Source organism: Narcine bancroftii, chromosome 6, assembly GCF_036971445.1.
Source record: "Narcine bancroftii isolate sNarBan1 chromosome 6, sNarBan1.hap1, whole genome shotgun sequence".
In the NCBI taxonomy this organism is placed as follows: Eukaryota; Metazoa; Chordata; class Chondrichthyes; order Torpediniformes; family Narcinidae; genus Narcine; species Narcine bancroftii.
In genome coordinates, this window is record NC_091474.1 from 21536208 (window position 1) to 21558044 (window position 21837).

General features: G+C 41.7%; 1 protein-coding gene across 1 annotated transcript in view; it reads left to right on the forward strand.

Moving 5' to 3' along the window:
* Positions 1-7545: 7545 nt before the first annotated feature.
* The window catches only part of LOC138735788 (DNA topoisomerase 1-like), a 72280-nt gene continuing 57988 nt past the window's right edge, over positions 7546-21837 (forward strand). The window contains exons 1-3 of the mRNA XM_069884213.1: positions 7546-8243; positions 8393-8417; positions 18796-18934. Coding sequence (XP_069740314.1) covers positions 8220-8243; positions 8393-8417; positions 18796-18934 — 188 coding nt within the window. The 5' untranslated portion in view covers positions 7546-8219. The remainder of the gene's footprint in view (positions 8244-8392; positions 8418-18795; positions 18935-21837) is intronic.

The window sequence follows — 21837 nt, forward strand, 5'->3', positions numbered from 1 at the left end:
GTAGAATTGGGTGGGAGGATGTAGAATTGGGTGGGAGGATGTAGAATTGGATGGGAGAATGTAGAATTGGGTGGGAGGATGTAGAATTGGGTGGGAGAATGTTGAATTGGGTGGGAGGATGTAGAATTGTCGTCTATAGGAATGTTGCACCTTGTTCTACACAAAACTGCTGCAAAACAACAAATCGCTGAACACGTCATGTATTCATGACAATAAACCTAATTCTGATTCTGGAATAAAGAAACAACAAAGGAATTAAACAACTACTTTGTGTCTGACTTCACAAAATTAGATCTATAAATCTATCAAAAATGAGAAAATGAAAGAAATATATTTCAGTTTTCAAAAAGTAATACAGAGGTCAGTGACACCTAAAAAGAGATAATCACAAGGAGATGACGATTCATATCCCAGATTTTTGAATGAGGTGACTGCCATCTTCCAAAGTTGTAAAAACACAAAGCTGGAGAAACTCTGCACGTCAAGCAGTTCCTTTATATAGCAAAGGTAAAAATACATAACCCACGTTTCGGACTTGAACCCTTCATCAAGGTATGGAAAGATCTTGGCAGGCTTCTGAACAAAAGAGTAGGGGGGGAGGGGTGGTCACAAAGGCAGGAGGTGAAATGTAGAGAAGGGAGGGAGAGGACAGAAGTGATCAAGGAGAGGGAGGATGGCTAGGTGAAGGGAGGGAGGAGAATTGGAAAGGAGAAGGGAAAGGGGAGGGGAGAGCAGGGAGCAGGTCAGCAGAAACAGGAAAAGTTGATGTTAATGACATCTGGTGGAGAGTGCCCAGAAGGAAAAAGATCTATTGTTCCTCCAATTTGTGGGTGGTCTTGGTGGAAAAGTACTTAAGGCCATGGACAGATATGTGAGTGTGGGAGTGAGACACAGACTGAAATAGTTGGCTACTGGGAGGTCTCTGTCACCGGTGCAGACAGAGCGAAGGTGCACAGCGGAGCGATCTCCCAATCTGGGCCCAGTCTCTCCGGTGTAGAGAAGGCCACAAAGGGAGTACTGGATGCAGTAGATCAGTCCTGCAGATACACAAGTTAAATGTTGCTTCTCTTGAAAGGCCTGTTTGGGGCTGATCGGTCAGGAATGCAGTATGTCGGAATCCATAAGGAAGAATGTATAAAGAGAATTCTCTGAAAAACTCTGGATGGATTTTTAAATTTTAAAATTTTCACACTATGAACCATATTGACCAAAATGCACATAAACATTTCCCTCTTGAATATACACAGTGTCTTTCCCCCCCCCCCTCCTTCCCACCCCACTCCCCACCCACTAAACGTTCAACATATATAATACAATAAACCCATTAAACAATGTCATCACACAATGAAAATAAACAAGAAAATTGTGTCATCTACTTTTACACACTCGGTCAGTTCATTTCGTCATCTTCTCATTCTGTCATCTTAGGGGGTGGAGGTCCGCAGCTGGACTTTTGTGTGGTGTTCCATGTACGGTTCCCAAATTTGTTTGAATACTGTGATGTTATTTCTTAAATTATATGTTATTTTTTCCAATGGAATACATTTATTCATTTCTATGTACCATTGCTGTATTCTCAGGCTATCTTCTGATTTCAAGGTTGACATAATACATTTTTTTGCTCCAGCTAAGGCTATCATAACAAATCTTTTTTGTGCTCCATCCAAATCGAGGCCAAGTTCTTTACTTCTTACTTTACTTAGAAGAAAGATATCTGGATTTTTTGGTATGTTGCTTTTTGTGATTTTATTTAATACCTGATTTAGATCTTCCCAAAACTTTTCCACTTTCTCACATGCCCAAATTGCATGTATTGTTGTTCCCGTTTCCTTCTTACAGCGAAAACATCTATCTGATACTGTTGGGTCCCATTTATTTAACTTTTGGGGCGTGGTGTATAGCCTGTGTAACCAATTATATTGTATCATGCATAACCTCGTGTTTATTGTATTTCTTATAGTTCTGGAGCATAGCTTTTCCAACTCTGGATAGATTTGAGTCAACATGGATCTGTGAAAGAAAAACTATATTTAACCAATCCACGTGAATCCGTTGAGAACGCGAGTTGCAAAATACATAAGGAAGAATTACTGAATATGGCATATTTGGGATTTCAGAAAACTTTCAATAAAGTTGACAAAATTTTGAGAGGCATAGATAAAGTGGACAGCCAGGGCCTTTATCCCAGGGCAGGAATAGCAAACATCAGAGGACATATCTACAAAGTGAAGGGAGAAACCTTTAGGGGAGATATCAGGTGTAAGTTTGGGTGCCTGGAATGCTTTACCAGGAATAGTGGTGGAGGCTGAAACATAAAGGGCACTTAAGAGGGTCTTAAGACAGGCACATGGGGATGAAAGAATAATAGAGGGTTAAGAGGTAGATAGGTTATGAGGTTTAGATAGTTATTTATTTTTTGGTAGGAATATATAGATCGGCACAACATCGAGGGTTGAATAGCATGTACTGAGCTTTAATGTTCTATATCTATGTTCATGTCTAAAGAAGGTATCAGGTTAGAGTTGCATTAATAAATATATGTATTGAGAACTAGTATCAAACAGAAAGCAAAGGGTGGGAGTAAATGAACCTTCCTCAGGCTGGCAGGTTATGACTGGTACTGTATCACAGGGAGCAGTTATGGGGCCTCAGCTATTTAAGATTTATATAATTGACAGAACAAAGTGTCATATTTCCAAGTTTGCTGATGATTAAAGAAAATACTCGGTGGGATTCTAAGAAGAGATAACGAAATAAAGAGGATGAAAGGAGCAGCAGCTGAATGAATAAGCTTGAACATGGAATATGATATGGAAAAATAAAGAAGTTATCCACTTGGATGCACAAAGAGGAAAAACATTATCCAGTTTAAATGGTAAATGGTTGAATAATGTTGATCACAAGATATAGGTTCAGAAGTAGGCCCATTGGCCCATCAAGTCTGCTCTGCTATTCTAATTATGAACTGAACCATCCACCCACTCAGCCCCACTCCCCGACCTTCTCCCCATAACCCTTGATTCCCTGACTAATCAAATACCTGTCAAACTCTACCTGAAATACACAGACTCAAGATCCCCTGACTAAAGAAAATTTTCTGCATCTCTGTTTTAAATTTGTGCCCTTTTATCCTGAAATTATGCCCTCTTGACCTAGAAATCCCGTACCATGGGAAGCACCCTTGCCATATCTACTCTGTCCATCTTTGATCTTTGAAGGGACCTGGTTAAGTTTCAACACAGGTCACCAAAAGCCAGATACAGATGCAGCAAGTGATGAGGAAGGCAAAGGGTATGTTGCCTGTGTTCAGCCCATATCCCCACCCCAATCCCTTGTGGGCATGTCTGTCCATGGTCTCATGCACTGCTAGACTGAGACCACCTCCAAATTGGAGGAACAACTTTTCATATTCCATCCAACTGGATGGCATTAACATTGACTTCTCCAGTTTCCATTAGCCAACTCTCCCCATGATTCCTTTCCTGTAGCTCTGTCCCTTTCTCTTCCCTTTCCCCCCCTCTCTCCTTTACCTTAGCTCTGCATTCATAGAGGCAAACCACCACCCTCCCCCTATCCATTCTCACATTTCCTCTCTCCTGGGCTCCTCTCCATATCCAATTATCATCCTCTGTCTGTTGGTCTTTACTCCAACCCCTACCGTTTCTTTTATTCAGATTATGCCGGCTTTTTCCGTACCTTGAAGAAGGGCTTAGGCCTGAAATGTCGATAATATATTTTTACCCTCCTGTGGATGCTGTGAGTCTTGCTGATTCTCCAACATTTCTGTTTTTACTGCAATCACAACGTTGCGCTCTCTCATGTTTCACTCCATATCCCTCTAACCCTTTCCAATTATTGTACCTGTCCAAATGACTCAAATAGTTCAATTGTCCTCGCTTCAACCACTTGCTCTTGCAGGTTGTTCCACATAGCCTTCTTTGGGAAGAAGGTGCTCCTTAGATCCCTTTTCGATTGTCACCTTAAATCTTATGGCAATGATTTGATCCCCCTAACCTGGGGATGCCTGGTGACACCACACCTAAGTAATGTGTAACATTCCGTCCCCTTACAAAGAAAAGATATTCCTGCCAGGGAGAGAGCAACAAAGATTCACAGGAGGACTGTTTTCCAAGCATGGCAGGTTTGTGGTGAAAGGAGGTTCTGTAAGAGGAGCACCTGTACCCAGGATGAGGTTTTCCAGTCCAGATCTTCGGAAATGTCTGCCTTCTTCCACAAATATGGTTCCTCTCCACCACTATCAACTCAGCCCTCACCTGCATCTCCTCCATTTCCCGCTGATCTGTCCTGGCCCCCTCTGCCCCCAGACACAACAAACATAGCACCCCCCTCATCCTCACCTATCACCCCACCAGCACATTATCTGCTGGAATTTCCAGCACAAACTACAGGATCCCACTACTGGAAACATTTTTCCTTCTCCTTCCCTCTCGGCTCTTCTGCAGGGACCACTCCCTCTGTGATTCCCTCGAACACTCATCCCTCCCCCACCCATCGCATCCCCAGCACCTTCCCCTGTGCTTGCAGGACGTACAACACCAGCACCCATACCTTTTCCCTCACTATGGCCCAGGGCCCCCAACAGGCCTTTCAAGTGAAGCAACACTTCACTTGTACATCCAGAGGACTTATTTACAGCATTTGGTGCTCCCTTTGTGGCCTCCTTTAGATTGGAGAGACAGGTCGCAGGTTGGGAGATCGCTTCACTCAGCACCTCCTCTCCGTTCACAACAGTGACTTTCCAGTGGCCAACCATTTCAATTCTGAGTCACACTCCCATGCTCACATGTCTTTCCATGACCTTGTGTACTATCCCACCCAGACCACCCACAAATTGGAGGAACAGAACCTTATTTTCCATCTGGGCACTCTCCAGCCAGATGGCATGAACATTGAATTTACTGCTTTCCACTAAACCTGCTCTCCTTTTCTTTCCCCTCCTCCTTTCCTGTCTTTCCGGTTCTTCCACCCATCCAGCCATCCCTCCTCTCTCCACTATCATCTCCTGCCTTTGCCACCCTCCCTTACCCCCTCCCCCACTCTTTTGTTCAGACACCTGCCAGCATTTTCTCACACTTTGATGAAGGGCTCAAGCCTGAAACGTCAGTTATGTCTCCTTTCCTGTGGGGGTTTGATCTCTGAGTTAATTCAATGCTGAGGCTGATAGATTTCTGGCAAGCAAACAGTAGGCTGTTAGGTAGTGGAACAGGCTGGAAGGCCCAAATGGTCTACAGTAAAAACAGAACATTCTGAAAACATTCAGCAGGTCCGTCAGTATCTGTGAAAAGAGCAACAGAGGTAAGGATGATGGGCTCAAGCCCGAAAAGTTGGTTATCCTTTACTTCCTATGGATGGTGTGTGGCCAGCTCGATTTCTCCAGCACATTTGTGTACTGATTTTCTTGTTTAACAGAGGTAATGTTTCAGGTTGAAGATCCTTTATCAGAACTCAGAAAGCGATATAGGCATGAAGGGAGGATAGATAAGACGAAAATCTGTAGCTGGGTGAAGCCAGGGACACTGTGAGAATAAATTGGTGAAATCCTCTGGTGAAGCTGGGGGTATTAGTACAATCAAGGAATCATAACGTCCCCAGAGATTAAGCTGAATGAATCGAGAAACAAAAACTGAGCCAATATCTCTGATGGATGCTATAGCAGAAGGGCTACAGAGTTAGCTGGAGTGGGATAGTTCAATACCCAAATGGGAGATTTTCCACAAGCTTTCCTCGGGCCTTGTTGTAATAGTGCAATGGACCACAGACAGATCAGAGTTCAAAGTTCAAATTTATTGTCAAACTACGTACATGACATCATATACAATTCTGAGATTCAATTTTTCCTGTGGGTCCAGGTAGTGTAAACTGTACACAAGAAAAATATACATATAAGAGAGAGAAATGAAAAGAAAGAAATGTAAACAAACTGACTGAAAATACAGAAAAAATATTCGATAATAAATAATGTTCAATTATTTAGTCGATAAATAAGTCTCTTGAATCTGTAGTTTAGGAGTCTGATGGTGGAAGGGTAACAACTGTTCCTGAACCTGGTGGTATGATTCAAATAGAGATTCAAACTCTTCTACTCTTGCTCCTATTGCTTGTATTCTTCTTTCTGTAAAATTGTTGGAAGTCTTCTTTCTTCTTCCTCAGATGAAGTTGAGCCAAGGCCTTGTCTGTCCTTTCAGTCTGATGAAAATGATTCCATAACGTTGTTTTTAGAAATGAAGAAGAGTCATCCCCTGTCTAATTATCCCTCAATCAATACCACATAAACTGCAGCTGCTGGAGATTGCTGTGTGGAAACTGGCTACTCATTTCCTACATTACAAGGACAACACTGAAATGGCTATAAAATATTTAGACCATGAAAGATGCCATAAAAAGCAAGTTTTTCTTTTCTCTCACAGAACAGTTCGACATGACCTTACATTGAAAATTTGAATTATTTTCAGATTTCTGCATGGTTTCATCTCTATCTTTGCAACTGTCTACTGCCACATAACCTTGTGAGAATCCAACATTACTCCAATTCTGACACTCCAGCTTACTTCACCCCATTATTGGTGGATGGGCCTTCAATTACCAAGGCCTTGCATTCTGGAATTAACTTTCTTGAACTCACTATGTCCTTTGTTTCCTCTAAGACCTCCCCATCAAGGGGTCAGCAGTGAAGAGGGTCAAATCTTCAAATCACTGAGTGTCAACATCTCGGAGGATCCATCCTGGGGCCTCCATGTCAATGCAATCATGAAGAAGGCTTGGCAGCAGCTATAGTTCATGAGAAGTTTGAGGAGATTCGGAATGTCACCAAAGTCTCTTGAAAACTTCCACAGGTATACCGTGGAGAGCATTCGGTCTGGTTGCATTACTGTCTGGTAGGGAGATGCGAATGGACAGGCAGGAAAAATTTCCAGCGAGCTGTTACCTCGGCCAGTGACATCGAGGGCATCTACAAGAGGCGGTGTCTTACGAAAGCAGCCTCTATCCTCAAAGACCCCCACCACCCAGGCCGTGCTACCATAGGAAGGAGGTACAGGAGCCTGAAGATGAGCACACAACTCCTTCCCTTCTGCCATATTTCTGAATGGACAATGAACCACAGACACTACCTCACTTTATCTTATTTTCCTGCACTATTTATTTCTGTTGAAATAGGATTTACAACAATATTCAAACTGTTTAACGCTGCTGCAAAACAATGAATTTCGTGATCTGGGTCGTGACACTGATTCTGATTTTGAAGATGGTCTGAAAAACTGAAGACTAGGGACAAGTTGTCATAATATCTCATCATGCCCCAAGTGTAAAATTTGTACTGATAACTCCACTGTGGATGTACATTTTGACTGACCCAGAAAGAGAATATACTGTTGTTTTATTGCCTGATTTGCCTCCGCTGAGATGCCTTAAAGATGCTAGATACAAGTTACTGTTAAAACTCCAGAGCAAATTAACTTTCGTTTATGATGATTAAGCACCGACATCAGCAGAAGCTACTGTGACATCATTTTATTTCATGGATGTTGTTGCTGGTTCAAAAAGAGGGGGAGGTTTGATTTTTATTTTTGGCTTGAAAGCCTGGACTTTTACATTCGTCTGAGAGCATTTATTTTTAAATTCATTCCACACATGTGCATATATTTCTGGGGAGGATCCTTGATTGTGCAAACGCGAGGAAGAGAAAGTGGCCGCACATCATCTTGAACTCGAATTGCCAGTCGGAATGACCTGTGAATTGCCCAAAAGTGAAACTTAACCCATCTGCATTCGGTGCATGCGCAGTGCGCCGAATCGGGGACTTGGTCTCTGCGCGGCTTCCGACTGCGGGGCGAGCCATCCCTTCACCCACTGCTCCTCCTCGGTGCATGCGCAGTGCGCCGAATCGGGGACTTAGTCTCTGCGCGGCTTCCGACTGCGGGGCGAGCCATCCCTTCACCCACTGCTCCTCCTCGGTGCATGCGCAGTGCGCCGAATCGGGGACTTAGTCTCTGCGCGGCTTCCGACTGCGGGGCGAGCTCTTCCCCCTTCACCCACAGCTCCTCCTCGGTGCATGCGCAGTGCGCCGAATCGGGGACTTAGTCTCTGCGCGGCGAGCTGGACCGGCTCAATTGGAGGCAGCCCCTCGGTGCGACGACAACTCGAATTTTAAGACTCTCGGCAGCCGGGCTTATGAGATTAGAGCCGCGTTCTGAACAAAAATGAGCCTCGATCCCCTCTCCCAGGTAGGCGAACTGATCATTCCTTTGCTGCTTCGGAAACTTGTGGATTCCCCCCCCCCTCCCTTTGATGCTGCTCTATCCCCCCCCCCCCGCCCGCGAGAGAGAGAAGAAAAAGTTATAACCTTTTTTTTAAATGTTGGTCTCTGTTGCAGGTCAACTCGGACTGTCGGCTGAACGGTGAGTATTGGGGGGGGGGCCCGTCGAGGGTGAGGGGGGGGGGGGGGGGTTGATCCTGCCGTCTCGATGTGGAGAACAAGAGGATCAGACATGGCGTCCAGAGACCAAGTCCCGTCGACGTGCCCGCGAGCCCTATTGTTCAGATCGGCCCCCCCCCACGGCGCCTTGCCGCTCCCCGCCGGCCCCGCCACCCCGGCCGCCCGCTTCTCCCGCAACCGGAGTCCGGAGCGCCGGCTCCCGGAGGCTCGTGCGGCCCGCGGGCGGGCCGCCATGGCGGGGGAAAAGGCGGCTTTTCGGCCGTGAGGACTTAGTCTCTGCGCCATTTTCTTTCGCTCTCCGGGCTCCTTCGTGCATGTTGCAAGAGCGAGGCTTCCCCCCCCCCCCCTCCCTGCGCTGCAACACGTTGCTGGGCATTTAAACCAGCCCCCTCCCCCCCCCCTGGTGGGGGCGAGGACGAGCCCCCCCCCCCCCCCCCTTCTCAAAACTGCAGAGAGGGCAACACCTTGATGGTTTTTCGAGGCAGGGAAATAGACATTTGCGGTTGCATGTCAGTCGCTCTTCTGGGGGAAGGGAGCTCGAAACATCCCAGGACTCGGCTGATCCACAGTCTTCAAAGGCAACATTTGCAGAAAGGCAACATTTCCAATGATCAGGTTCCCTCCATTAAAGGTCCTGCTGCAGCCCAGGATATAGATAGATACAAATATAAAGCCGGGTGTTTGAATTTCCCGGGGTCACATTGTATCAAAAATAATTGGGTTGTATTCTATCCGAAACGAGCACTGGCAGCTAGATTCCTTTTTTAAAAAAAGGTTATTTGTCTTTTAACGGAATATGTGCAAAACTTGAGCAGTGTTCGAGAGATTTTTTTAATATATTTTTTTTAAAAAGTTTGGTTTTGCAAGGACGCAAAAGACCTTTCCCAAAGTCGGAGATGAAGGTGGTGAGCCTGCAGCAAAGGCTTTTTAAGAATGTTAGTGATCGTTTTTTTCCCCCTTTTAACCCCCCCCCTCAGATACGATCACACTGCATATTCTTAGTAAGCGTGAGAGCACTTTGTTCCTGGGTGATCATGGTCATCCAGCATTTTCGATTGTGAGCTTTCATTTGAAAAGACTGATTTCGCATCTGTTCTACTTCAATTATGTTGCATGATAAATCAGTGTTTGCAAAAACGGAAACTTCCATGCCCTGTGTCTTTTTTTTTAATTAGAGGTTGGTGCTCTCTGGTTACATTATTATGTCATTCTGAATTGATGGTTTTTCTTTTAACAAGTGGGTCTCAGAAGAGTGAAAAGATCTTACTTTGCTGAGTGTATTAAGTAGAATGTCCTTTTTCAGAATGGAAGCACCCAGTAGCAATTTGGTTTTTGAGTTTCACAGTATCCTGTTCAATGGCACCAGGTTTCATGAGATTTGTAATGGTATTTCAAGAAAGATATTGAAGGGAGTGGACAATTAGTTTAATGATAGAAATTGTATCGATCAGTTTTAGAATTGAAGCAGCCCATGCCGCCCAATGAACCTACAACTGCCGGTGCGTTTCAAGCCTGTACGAAGTTCATGGAGGTGCACAAAATGTCAGTTTCTATCCTGCAGAAAGTGTGTAGTTGGAGCATATTCAAACAATATCTTCCATTTGATGAAAGAAAAGTCCCCTCATTCAATATTGCTGATTATGGTTTCAGCTATGTGTCAGCTTTGACTTTTCACTTGTGGGGCAAAATTTGATCATGCTTGAGGGTGGGGGAGAGGGGTCTTAAACTTGATCACCGGTAAATTGTTGGCAGTTGGATTGATGGTCGGTCATGGATTAGATGTAAAGATTTTTCTTCAATTATTTTGACCAAATTAGCAGGAAATTAGTCTTTTGTTACAGCTCCTAAAGATGTGTGTTTATCAGCTGCTGGTTGTACTTGACCAAGTGTTCAGATTTTTTGAAATTAGTGTAACTGAATGTATTGGAAAGGAGAGGAGGAAGGAGGGAAAGGTCTTAAGCAATCAACAGCTGTTATACTTGCAAGCATTTGGTACCAGTGATCAAGAGATTGGTTTCTCTCCCAGTGGTTCCTTGTGTGGTGGTTTGACTTCATGTTTACGATTCTTCAGTGGTGCTCTGGAGAGTTTGAGGAGTGAAGGGCCAGTTCTTTTGAAATTTGCACTTTTTAGCAGGTGTCAGTGGAACGGGAATCAAAAGCAGGAACTATCTTCACAGTTAGATTGACTGTTTGGGTCACTGTGAACTGAATCTGAAAGGAGTTTGGTCCCTTCAGAGCCAGGAGCTGCATTTTTCAGAGTCAACATGGCAGGCATGAATTTCTGACTTTCATCTTGCATTCCTTCAAATGATCCTGAAGCAAACAGATTATTAATGACCTTTTGGAATGGTGTAATAAATGATAACCTGGTGGCAGATTCAAGAATACTCTCAGGTAAGCTTACACTTGTCCTTGTTTTCCTGGAACACAGCTGCACTGTAGATAGGACGTGTCTGTGGCCTAGAGATAGGATGCTGGTACGATAGCTGAGTAATTAAGTTGTATGACATTTTTGTGTTGGTTTCTTCCTCCCAGCCACTCTGGGATTTGGTTTTGCAGGCATGTGTATGAGTGTTAAGTATTGTACTGTTTGGGAAGGTTCCTGGATAAACTTAATATCCATAACGATTTACGTTAGGGAGTGCATGCAGATCAAAGATTAATTGGTCAATTTATGCATAGCTTCTAGTACTTGTTAACTGATGAGTTGTGGAATATGTTCACCACGCAGCTCAGAAAACTGAGATCACTTTTATTCACAGCATTTATGGGTGAGATTTGTTGGCCCAAGATCAAAGCTGGAGATGTTAACTTTACATTTGTGTAAATGAAAGAATTTGTCTATTAATGGCATTTATTTATATTAAATCAATGTGTAATGTGATTCTTCAAATGCCAACTTTTTACATGCCGAAGAATGTGTTTTCCTGTGGGGGATCTGGCTGTTAGGAACATCACAACAGCATGCAAACTCCAATAACGGTTCTCTTTTTCTCTTCAGGGGAATCATTGTGCTTTATGAAAGTGAGATTAGACCAGGACTGAAACTAAGGATCAAATTTGTTGAGGCTTTAGATAGTGTTGTGCACCATCTATTTACAAAAAAATATTTCTTGCTGTTTTAAACACAAGTGTATAATTAGGGTAACTATTCAGGTAAAGTCAGATGGTAGCTGAAGGGGTTATGGTGGCTTTGAATATGACAACTCCAAAAGATATTGCCTTTGTATTTAGAGGCCAGATTAGTTGTCTGCTAGCCACTTGTGTTTGGAGAGTCAGTTAGCTATGTGTGTGTGTGTTTTTAAATTTGATCTGTCATATTACATTTAATGAAAGGCGTCTGCACCAGCAAGGCCAAATTTTATATGTTGAGTCAGCTCACCTGAACTTTTATTCCCCTTCTTTCTCTGTATCACCCTCAGTACCAAATTTTTGTATCTTGTAATCAGCTGGTAACAAACTCAACCAACAATTTTTGGCAATTGTTCCAGAGGTTCAATGGCAAATTATGATTGGAAGTTTTGCATTAACGCAATAACTCTGGGCAGTGTTCCCACTAAGCGGTGCGCACGCACAAACATTCTGTGGGCACGCACACTTGCACAGAACAGATAATGCGCTCATCGGTTTCCTTTATGCGCATGCGCATCCGCTTAGAGGGAACCCTGACTCTGAGTTAATGCCAGGGGCGGCTAAACCTGCTTAACGTAAAAGCCATATACGATAACTTCAGATGTTTGAGAGCTGCAAGACATGAAAAAAACATTGCATACATATTTTTACTCTTGCATGCATATTTTGTTACAAATGTTTTGTATAAATATTAAGAAATACATGGACGTAATATTTATTACTGTAATGTAGCTTTTAAACGGTAAATTTGTATTAGTTTCAATAATCAAAAAGTACACATAAATACCAAATATTTTCAAAATCCTGACTGATTTTCTGTGGAAATCTCTGCCCAAGGGAGCAGTAGAGGCTTCTTCATTAAATATACTTAAGATATAGTAAGATAGATTTTTGCATCGCGGGGGGAAGGCAGAGCTGGGTCCACGGAATGGCTGCTGGGAGCGGAGGCTGGTGTATGGAGCAGTCTAACCTTGCCCTGCCTGATGCTGACCCTCCATCCGGTGGGGCCAGGGCTTGCCCGTGGCCACTAACATGATCTTTGCTGCTGTCAGCTCCAGCTCTGTCCCGGCTTGGCACCTTGATGAGGTCCTCATTGGGGAGCTTTTCCTCCCCATCTTTGTCATCTTACCTCCACCCCCACCTGCCAGAGTGGCTAACTTGGACAGGCCCTGCGTCTCTGGGGCAGGCCTCGTGGGAGCTCTCCTGGACCAGTCCTGGCTTCTGCAGCCGCTCCCCACTGAGGACCCTCAGCTTTGCCCAATCCTCCCACTGTGCACCCTACAGTGGTGGTGCTGTGCTATGGTGTGGCCTGGCCCAAGCAAAAAGAACTGTCTCTGGTGTGTGCTGCTCACTATGCTCTTCTGCAGGGGCTGTTCCTCCAGTGCCCACTCCCTCTGACACCAACCAGCCGAGACTGCGCGACTCCTTGCCGGCCTTCCTGGACACCAGGAGGTACCTGAAGGAGGACCATCCTCCTGTCACAATCCATGCCCAATTGTGAGCACTGGCTCATACAATTTCTGCCTCAGCCAAATATTTCCGTGAGCTGTACATTGTCCGAGCCGCATGTGGCTCATGAGCTGCGGTTTGGCGACTCCTGGTATAACCAATTGTGATAACACCTGTATGTGTGGGTGCTAATGGTCTACATTATAGGCTAGGTGTAGTCCTGTGCTGAAAATGAAAACAATGATGTCCTTTCTCATAAATTTGTAAATTCTGGCATGATTTCAATTTCATTTTGCATGCACAGTGACATGAAAACTACTGAAACAATTTCTCACATGACCTGGGTTTTATTTTCTTGTGATGATGCAGGAGGGGGTAGATTAGTAGGGAGAATTTTTTTCTTCACTTCATAATTAAAATTAATCAGTAAAGGGTTTAACGACAGATTACGGATCCTATCGCGGAACAAGTATAAAATGTGTAAGGAAATTTTATTTGTATAATTTTTGTATTCAATATTGATTTTGATCAGGAGAAATGGTTTAATTGTTTAATTATATCAGAATGATAGAATTTGATGTCCTGAACAAAATATGCTTCTAATTTACAATTGATAGGTGACATGAATATGATTTTGATTTGTTATCATTTCTTGTGGAAAGGGTTTTTGTTAAACTCAATAAAGACATTTTAAAAAGATGATGTGGGAAATGGTTATAAAGTTTTTTTCAAGGTGCACCTCATCAAGGTGCCAAGATTTAAAGGTTCAGATTTAAAAGTTGGAGCACGTGGGTGGTGTGAGGAAGTGTGAAAGAGATTGGATTCTTCAGGCAGAAAGACAATTGTTAGACCCCATGTAGACATTTTATATGAGAGGAAAATCACTTCTCTACAAATGAAGAAAACTACAGTACAACTTTGATTATCCGAAATGGTCAGGACTGGGCCTATTTTGGATAAATTATATTTTCGGATGATTGGTCATTTTTTAAAAATGGCCCTGGAGCAACAGCAAATCACTTGTAGCAGTGTTTAAACAACAACAAGGGAAACCTTTTTAAGCATGAAATGATGTTTAATTCTCACGAGAAAATAACCTGAATAAAATAAGATGAATCCAACCCCAAAAACTCAAAACTTTACTCCGATTTTTCCAAAATTTCAGACTTTTGTCAATCTGTGACGTCATTCGGGCTTTGAAATTTTCGGATAAATGAGGATTTCAATGCTGATCAGACAGACGTCCTCCAAGTTTAAAAAATAAATAAATTTTGGGTAACTGAGGATTTTGGATAATTGGAGTTGTGTCTATATTTATACTCATATAATAGTTGATCCCGCCCCTTATTTTTTAGCTCCCACCACCCACCCTGATGCCCTGAACGTGGATTTACCACTTGGTCCTGTCCATCCGAGCTCCTGATGACTTGAACGACGCAGGTACTTTCTGCAGTCAAAAGTATGACTGGTGTTGTAGTCGACCCCCCCCCCCCCCCATTTGAGCTGAAAAATTGGTCCCAAAATCTTGACTGTTAGACAGGAATATACAGTAACTGTTTGGGTATATGAAGGTAATTTGCAGAATATTGACTCTGCCTTTTTTTTTTGGAAAGGAGTTCTTCCGAAAGTATAACTTCTGTTGATTGATAAAATATATAGAAAATAACATGGGGGAGAGGGTATCGATGATAATTTTGTGGGGAAGTTTATTTCTGATTTTTTTTTTTGTCCATGTTCTTGCATGGGTAGCTTATATTTTGGAGCATTTTACTGCTTTTGTTATAAAATGCAAATAAACTGTCCTGGTGTCAATCGGAATCCATCAAGCTCTTGGCTTTGGTGCTCTAACAAGTGTGTCTTTTTTTGGAAGGTGTGTGCTTGCAAATTATTCATGTGATTTGAGCATTATGGGGAACTGAAAATTCAGATGATACTAATGGTGAACTAGTTTTTTTCTGAGTGCAGATGATTTATTGCCTTCAAATTTTAGGGTAATGTGTCATTAATTTGCTTTCTGTGTTGAAGCATGTTTAATTTTTGCCAGGTAAAATGATTGGTGCTGTGATTCATTAGCCAGGTATCTTGTTTTCAGCGAAATTTTTTAGATCTCTGTTGGACAGACCACTCTGTTGCGAGATAATGACATTTTTTGTCCAGTAACTTTTTGCAACATGATTGTGTTCACTGTTTGTAATCTGAATCGCTGTCGGTTGGTCTCTAGGTGACCCATCTTTGTTATTCTTTTGTCTATCAAATACCAAGATCCATTGACCCAAACAAGAACTTCCAGTGAGGTTACTTGAAGAGAGTTGATGTGACATTGAAGCTCTCATCCCTAGCCATTCAAGACTAACTCATTCAATTGGGCTCACAATGTAACAATTTAACTTGCCTCTTTGAATTGATATCTTTAGTTGCCCTCTTTTCTGATTTTGATAATGAAGAGGTCTTGTTAGTACATGTCTTGGGGGATGGGCAATGTGTTGTATCTGTTGAAGGGCGGTCAAGCAATGCTCTCTGGACAATTGTGAATTGTTCTGTCTATGTATTTCTGTATTGTAGTGATTTGTTGGGTTCTGAATAGATGATTCTGCATGTTTGATAACTGCCTTGGTAAATATGAAGAGATTAGAACACCTACTTTCTCAAAATATTCACCTTCTATCTTTTTTTGTTAGAATATGCTGCTTTGTGCCTCGATGTCTTTGTCTAGTTGATACATTGGGAACTATGCCAGTTATTTAAAGGGATTAAGTACAAGAGTCGCTTCCCATGCTTTGTCAGTTTTAGGTTTACAATTGACTGAAAATTCTTCCCTGGCACCTATTTATGAAGAACACATTGAATCGGTAGAACCCAGGCACTTTCTGGTCTCTTCGCCTTGTGCTTCATTAGGAATTTTTTTCTCATTTTTGCATCAGTATCCTTTGTTTGTTTTCACTGTTGTTTTTAATTAATGTTCTTCACCAATACTGGAGGCTACTGAGTGACTACTCCATTAACACCAGCAGGTGTCCTGAACTTCCTACCAGTGGCTATCCTGAATTCATTTACTTATCCCGGGCACATTTACATGTTGGTCAATTCTCTTTATTTCTGTCCTTGCCTGACTTCCATGTGGTTCTGTTTCCAGTGGGCTGAATTAGAACGATGCTCTCCTCAGCAGAGAGACTAAAACCTTTTATTTGTGAAGAGTGCATTCTGATTGTAAACAGATTGTTAAATCATCTTGAAATGGCAATATCCCATGTTTGCAGGAGAAACTGAGTCATTTGTTTTTGCATTAGAAGTTGAGGGCTTCATGTCTTTGGATCTTTCCTATGAATTGCAAAATTGCTTATTTTATGCCCAAAAAATGGGTGGTGAAGAAGACTGTCCTTCACGTTGCTTTATTTCTCCCACTTTCCCCCAGGAAAAATGCAAATCGAGAGTTATGAACCCACATCTTTCTCTTTGAATATACACATCCAACAGTATATTGAAGCCTTGACCTTCAGAAAATGAATAGAAATTGCAAAGGCAAAACTGGAGTGCATTTTGCACTTAATATCTTTGGGTCAATTTCTGTACTCAAGAAGCTGTTTCGTAGTATTTTGCTGTGCACACAGTGGCAACATGATTTGTTTTCCTTCCACTCCTTCCTAATCTGTAACCATACAGTGGTTGCAAGGAGTGACTGAACTTATCTGTCCTGGCAATAGGTTTATTCCAATGTCATGCAGCACTCCATGAAATTGACACCATGGAGATCCTAGCAATGGGCTTTCATTCTGGTTATTGTTTAGACCCTGTTGATGTACTTTGGTTTGTTGTCTGTGATTTCAAATTTGCATTGTGCAGTCAATTTTTTTTCAGATTTCATGGTCAGTTGTCATGTCACAGTCCGATTACTCCTTTACCTTTTTATTTGTCCCTTCGAAACATCTCACCTGTGACCCCTCCTGCTCTCCTTTTGAGAGATGGCTTTGTATCAATAAATTTAACTTTTGATGGATGCATTGTACATCATCTGTCGAGGATGATTTTTTAATTGGCTTATGACCTCTGTGAGAATTTATTTGATGATTAAATTTGCCCTTCTCTTCAAATCCTTTCCCTATTCACGCAGCAAAATAGGCCAGAAGGCGAACCAGTTTCTTTCCTGCTCAACAATGTTGAATTGCAGCTGGTTAATGAGGTCAGATTGCAGTAATACTAAAGTCCAATGTTATTTTTGTTTAAAATTTGTGGGGCTCAAAGTGGAACACTATAACTTCATCACTATTTTGTAACCCTTTTTGCTTGAGTGAGACTGAATGTGCAACAAAATGCTACTGTCCCTGATATTGCCTGCTATTAGTGTTCTAGTGCTAGGAATCCTTTGGTCACATGTGCAGCAGTGGTCTCTGATCTCAGAAAAATGTATAGAGACCATCTGGGTATGAAGTATTTGCCTTTTTACCTTTTTTTTTACATTTTAATCTGTAGAGCCAATCTGGGTAGGTTTAACAAACCCAGTCATAATTCTGGCATTTATTGATTTGGCCACACAATTGTGCGTTTCACAGACAAATATCCTAAGGCAAGGCAATTAAAAAATCACACTTGCTGACTGCAGCAGTGGCCATCTCAGGAAAATTCTAGATGAGCTCGATCATTTGGCTCTCATTAGCTCTTCCATTTCAAATTTTCCCTCCAGCTTTCCCACTTTGATATCTCGTAGATTAAGCTCCTCCCATACATGTGCTAACTACTAAGAACTTGCAGATGTTGGCCATGATTCAGATTTGTATCTGTTCCTGGGGCTTAGTTGTGGATCCTTTTGTGTTTCGCTATATTGCATTAGGTTAATTCTCTGGCATTATTGTTTTTGAGAAGTCTAAATTTAATCCTTCTCACTAGCGAAGCCACATTTTAATTCTCTGACTGTCTTTAGGCTTTTAATATCATATGCATGATGTATTCAGGACAGACTCCAGATTGTTTTTAACAATTTTAAATGTGAGCTTTGGAATTTCAAAATGTTTCTTGTGTTCGTATATTCCAATCAGTTGTGGAGTTACACAACTTCAAAACCGCCTGTTTGACCCAATGACCTTGTTCACCATCAATTACCCATTTGCGCTGAGTGCTCTTTTTTTTTCTTTTATCCCTATCAATGTCTCCCAGATTCTTCTGCACACAAGTAGCTCATCAGTTTGCATGTCTAAGATGAGGGTTGAAACTGGACCACCTGGAATTCCATGCATTCACAGAGTGAACATTCAAACTCAACATAGATAGCACCTAAGGTCAGAATCGACTCCAGCAGCTCTGTTGGCTACGGCACTATGCTGTTGGAAAACGACACCATTTTGGCTCACTGAATATTATAGGAAGTCCACAAGTTAATTATTGGTTCTTGTGATGGCAGAGGCTAAAACTCCTTTTTGTTTTTAGCACTAGTTTGAAATGAGTTGAGGATTGATAGTTTTCCCCACCACAAAAGGAAACAACCTTGCTTAAGAAGTGACAAAATCAGTGCTCATGGATCCTTGTGATAGCCAAGAATTGAGACCATCAGAAGTTGAGGGGTAATGGTATGAACGGATTACCGTAGCAGCAGTAATAGTGCTTGTTGGAAATATGCACATTGTAATGCCCGAAAATGGGAAAGTGTAAGAACAAGTGAGTTTTTAATTTTTGTAGAATTTGGAGATTGCTTAAGTTGTTGATAAGCAAGAAGATAAGGAAACCAAAGCAATGACAACCATTTTTTTCCTTTTATTACTATGTTATAGACTCTCATAAGTCTAGTAAAAGTGAAGAAAAACACAAACATAAAGAGCACAAGCGTAAGGAGCACAAGTCAAAGGATCGGGATAAGGACCGTGAGAAAACGAAGCTCAGCTCCTCCAGTTCCAAGAATCATAGCAACAGGTAGCTTTGGTCACTTGTGCATTTTGGCGTGTTGCAAATTGCTGTTTTCAAATGTGGACAGGAATTGAAACTTGACAGTGTGCTGTATTTGATCAGGTTTTGTTATGATAAAATAGTGAAATGACTATGAACACATGTTGAATGTGCATCTTCAGGCGAATATGGCCATGTTCTGAGTTGTTGATACTCTCTCTGGTAAGTACTAATTGAAAATGGCCTTCATCTGCCATGACATTGATAGGCAGTATTTGTATTCCAATTCTTCAAATTTTCTTTTACTGGTGTGTTGTGTCCGAGAAACTTTTTTTGGCTATTGGGTCAAGTGGGATTGATAATCAATGTCTACAAATGCCATACATGTAGGGCATTATAAGAGAATCTAATTCTGATTACTTGTGGGAAAACTGAAACAACTTGTGCTACATGGTCCACGATGTCTCCAATTTCCAATCGGACTGATGTCAGTTATTTTGATTTGGAGCTGAGTCGCTCAGACCCGGTAGGGAACGGGTTGCAGCGAAGTCCTTGCTTTATCTGGGGCTAGGTATATTTGACTGTATTTGCCCACCTTGATTTTTGCTCTTGGTAAAGGCATGGTGGAGAACTGAAAGCTGATCAGTCATGCCTTTGAACAGTCTTGTGAATGGAAACACAAACTGTGGCTATTGAAGCTGCATTTTCTTGTGAACCATTAAAAGTGCAGCAGCGAATTGTGCATTTTATGTGATGCAGAATCGAACTGATTCCACTCCGAGACAAAATGGCCCCTTCCTCCCCAAAAAACATGTAGCAGACAATTAACTGCAACACCATTTTCCTTTTTAGGAAAGAATTGAGTACACATACAGGTGTTGATCCAGTTTTAAAGGCAGAACCTAGCATCCCAAACAGTTGGAAAACACAGTGTTGGGTGAATTTGACATTTCCTATTCTATGGAAGCATATGTTGAGAATTTGGGTCATGTGTGTATATGATCTCTTGTATAATTTGCACGAAGACTTGTGGAGTACCACAAACACTGACTTCTAAATATGAAGCTTGCACTGGTTGGGAAAGTATCTTGTTTAATTTCTGATGTAACTAGTTAGTTTGATTTAAATCTTACCGATGCTGAGCTTTCAATCAGGGAAATATCATTTTGTTATTTACCACTTTTTTGAAAAGTAAATTTAATCCTTTTCACTGGCAAAGCCACATTTTAATTCTCTGACCTGTCTTTAGGACTTTAATATCATCATGTATGATGTATTCATTCAGACTCCAGAATGATCTGAAAAATTTGTAATTTGAAGATAGCTTTAGTCATTAATCTTCAATAAGTCTTGAATGTATCACAATTTTTTGGGGTTTTTTTTTCATTGGGAATCTCACAATGTTTCTTTTGTGTTCATATTATTCAATCACTTGTGGAGTAACACAACTTCGAAACAGGCCCTTTGACCCAACAACCTTTCTTCTTTGGCTTGGCTTTGCGGACGAAGATTTATGGAGGGGTAATGTCCACGTCAGCTGCAGGCTCGTTTGTGGCTGACAAGTCCAATGTGGGACAGTTCATCAATTACCCATTTGCATTTAGTGCCCATTTTTCTTTCCCCCCCCCCCCATCAACAGATTCTACTACTGCACACAGTAGCCAATCAGTTTGCAGGATGGGGAGGAAACCGAACCACCTGGAATTCAGAGTGAACATTCAAATTCTACACAGGCAGCACCTGAGTCAGAATTGAATCCAGCAGCTCTGTTGGTTATGGCACTATGCTTCTGGTTAAACTTCACCATTTGGCATTTTGAATATATTAGGAAGTCCACTTTTCCCACTTTTTTTTTTTAATCCAGTGCTAACAAACCAGCAGCTCTGAAGGAAATCTTTACTAATGATAAGCAATTAATTCAGACAGAGGTTTTGGTGTAGACCAAAATATGTCTTACCTGTGGCCAGTAAGTTAATTTTCAAGTGATGTGCTGCAGATGGTGGTTCTTGCCAAAGGAAGAAGGGCTCAAATTAATATTTTCCAGTAATCTATAATTGGCTTCCTGTTGATGCTTGACTTCCAGTTCCCTATCATCCATCTACCTTCTGAAATACTACAAGCAGAACCCTCTTCTTGCCATTCGTGAGTCGAAAACCTTTGGTGATTTGGCTGTTTACGAGCAGCTAAGCTGTTATAAAACTTCGCTTTGAACTGCAAGAGCCATCTTTTGGCAGTGTATGTTCCGCAGATGTGGCTGCTGCCCTAGTACTTTAATGAAAAGATTGAGCTGTCTTTCATTAGAAGGGTGATACCCACAGGTGTGTATGTTTTGTGAACATAGAACCCAAAATCGTGCATCATTTGGGGAAATTCAAATGTGGTCTGCTCTGCCTCCTATTTATCAATAGACTATAAGATCAATAGTTTCTCAGCTGCTTCCATCAAGGAGTTCTTATTTGAAGCTTGAACTCTTGTTTGCATGTCCTAACATGAGCTCTGTGATTTATTCTTGATATCAATAAGGAAGATCTGGGTAACCTTTTGTTCGTGTACATTAACCTGTTAAAGTACATGTATCATCTGGATCAGCAAATTCAAACTATGAAGTAAACTCTTTCCCTTTTTTTTCAAATATCCCTTTGTGTGGTAGAAAGTCCCAAATACTTGAGAGAGCACCACCAGTCACTTTCTTCATATTACACTGGACAACGAAAATTTTTCTTCCTGAACACTTGGTTGTATTATGGATTTTGGGATACTGACCACGAAAATAGCCTTAAAAATTTTCCTATCATATACCATTACTTAGATGGAACCTGTTTTTGACTTCCTGTCATATTTTAAGTTACTTCAAGCATACAAAACAATATATTTTAGCAAATTAATTTTATGCATTTGCACTTGGACTTCTCTGTTGATCTTGGTGTAGT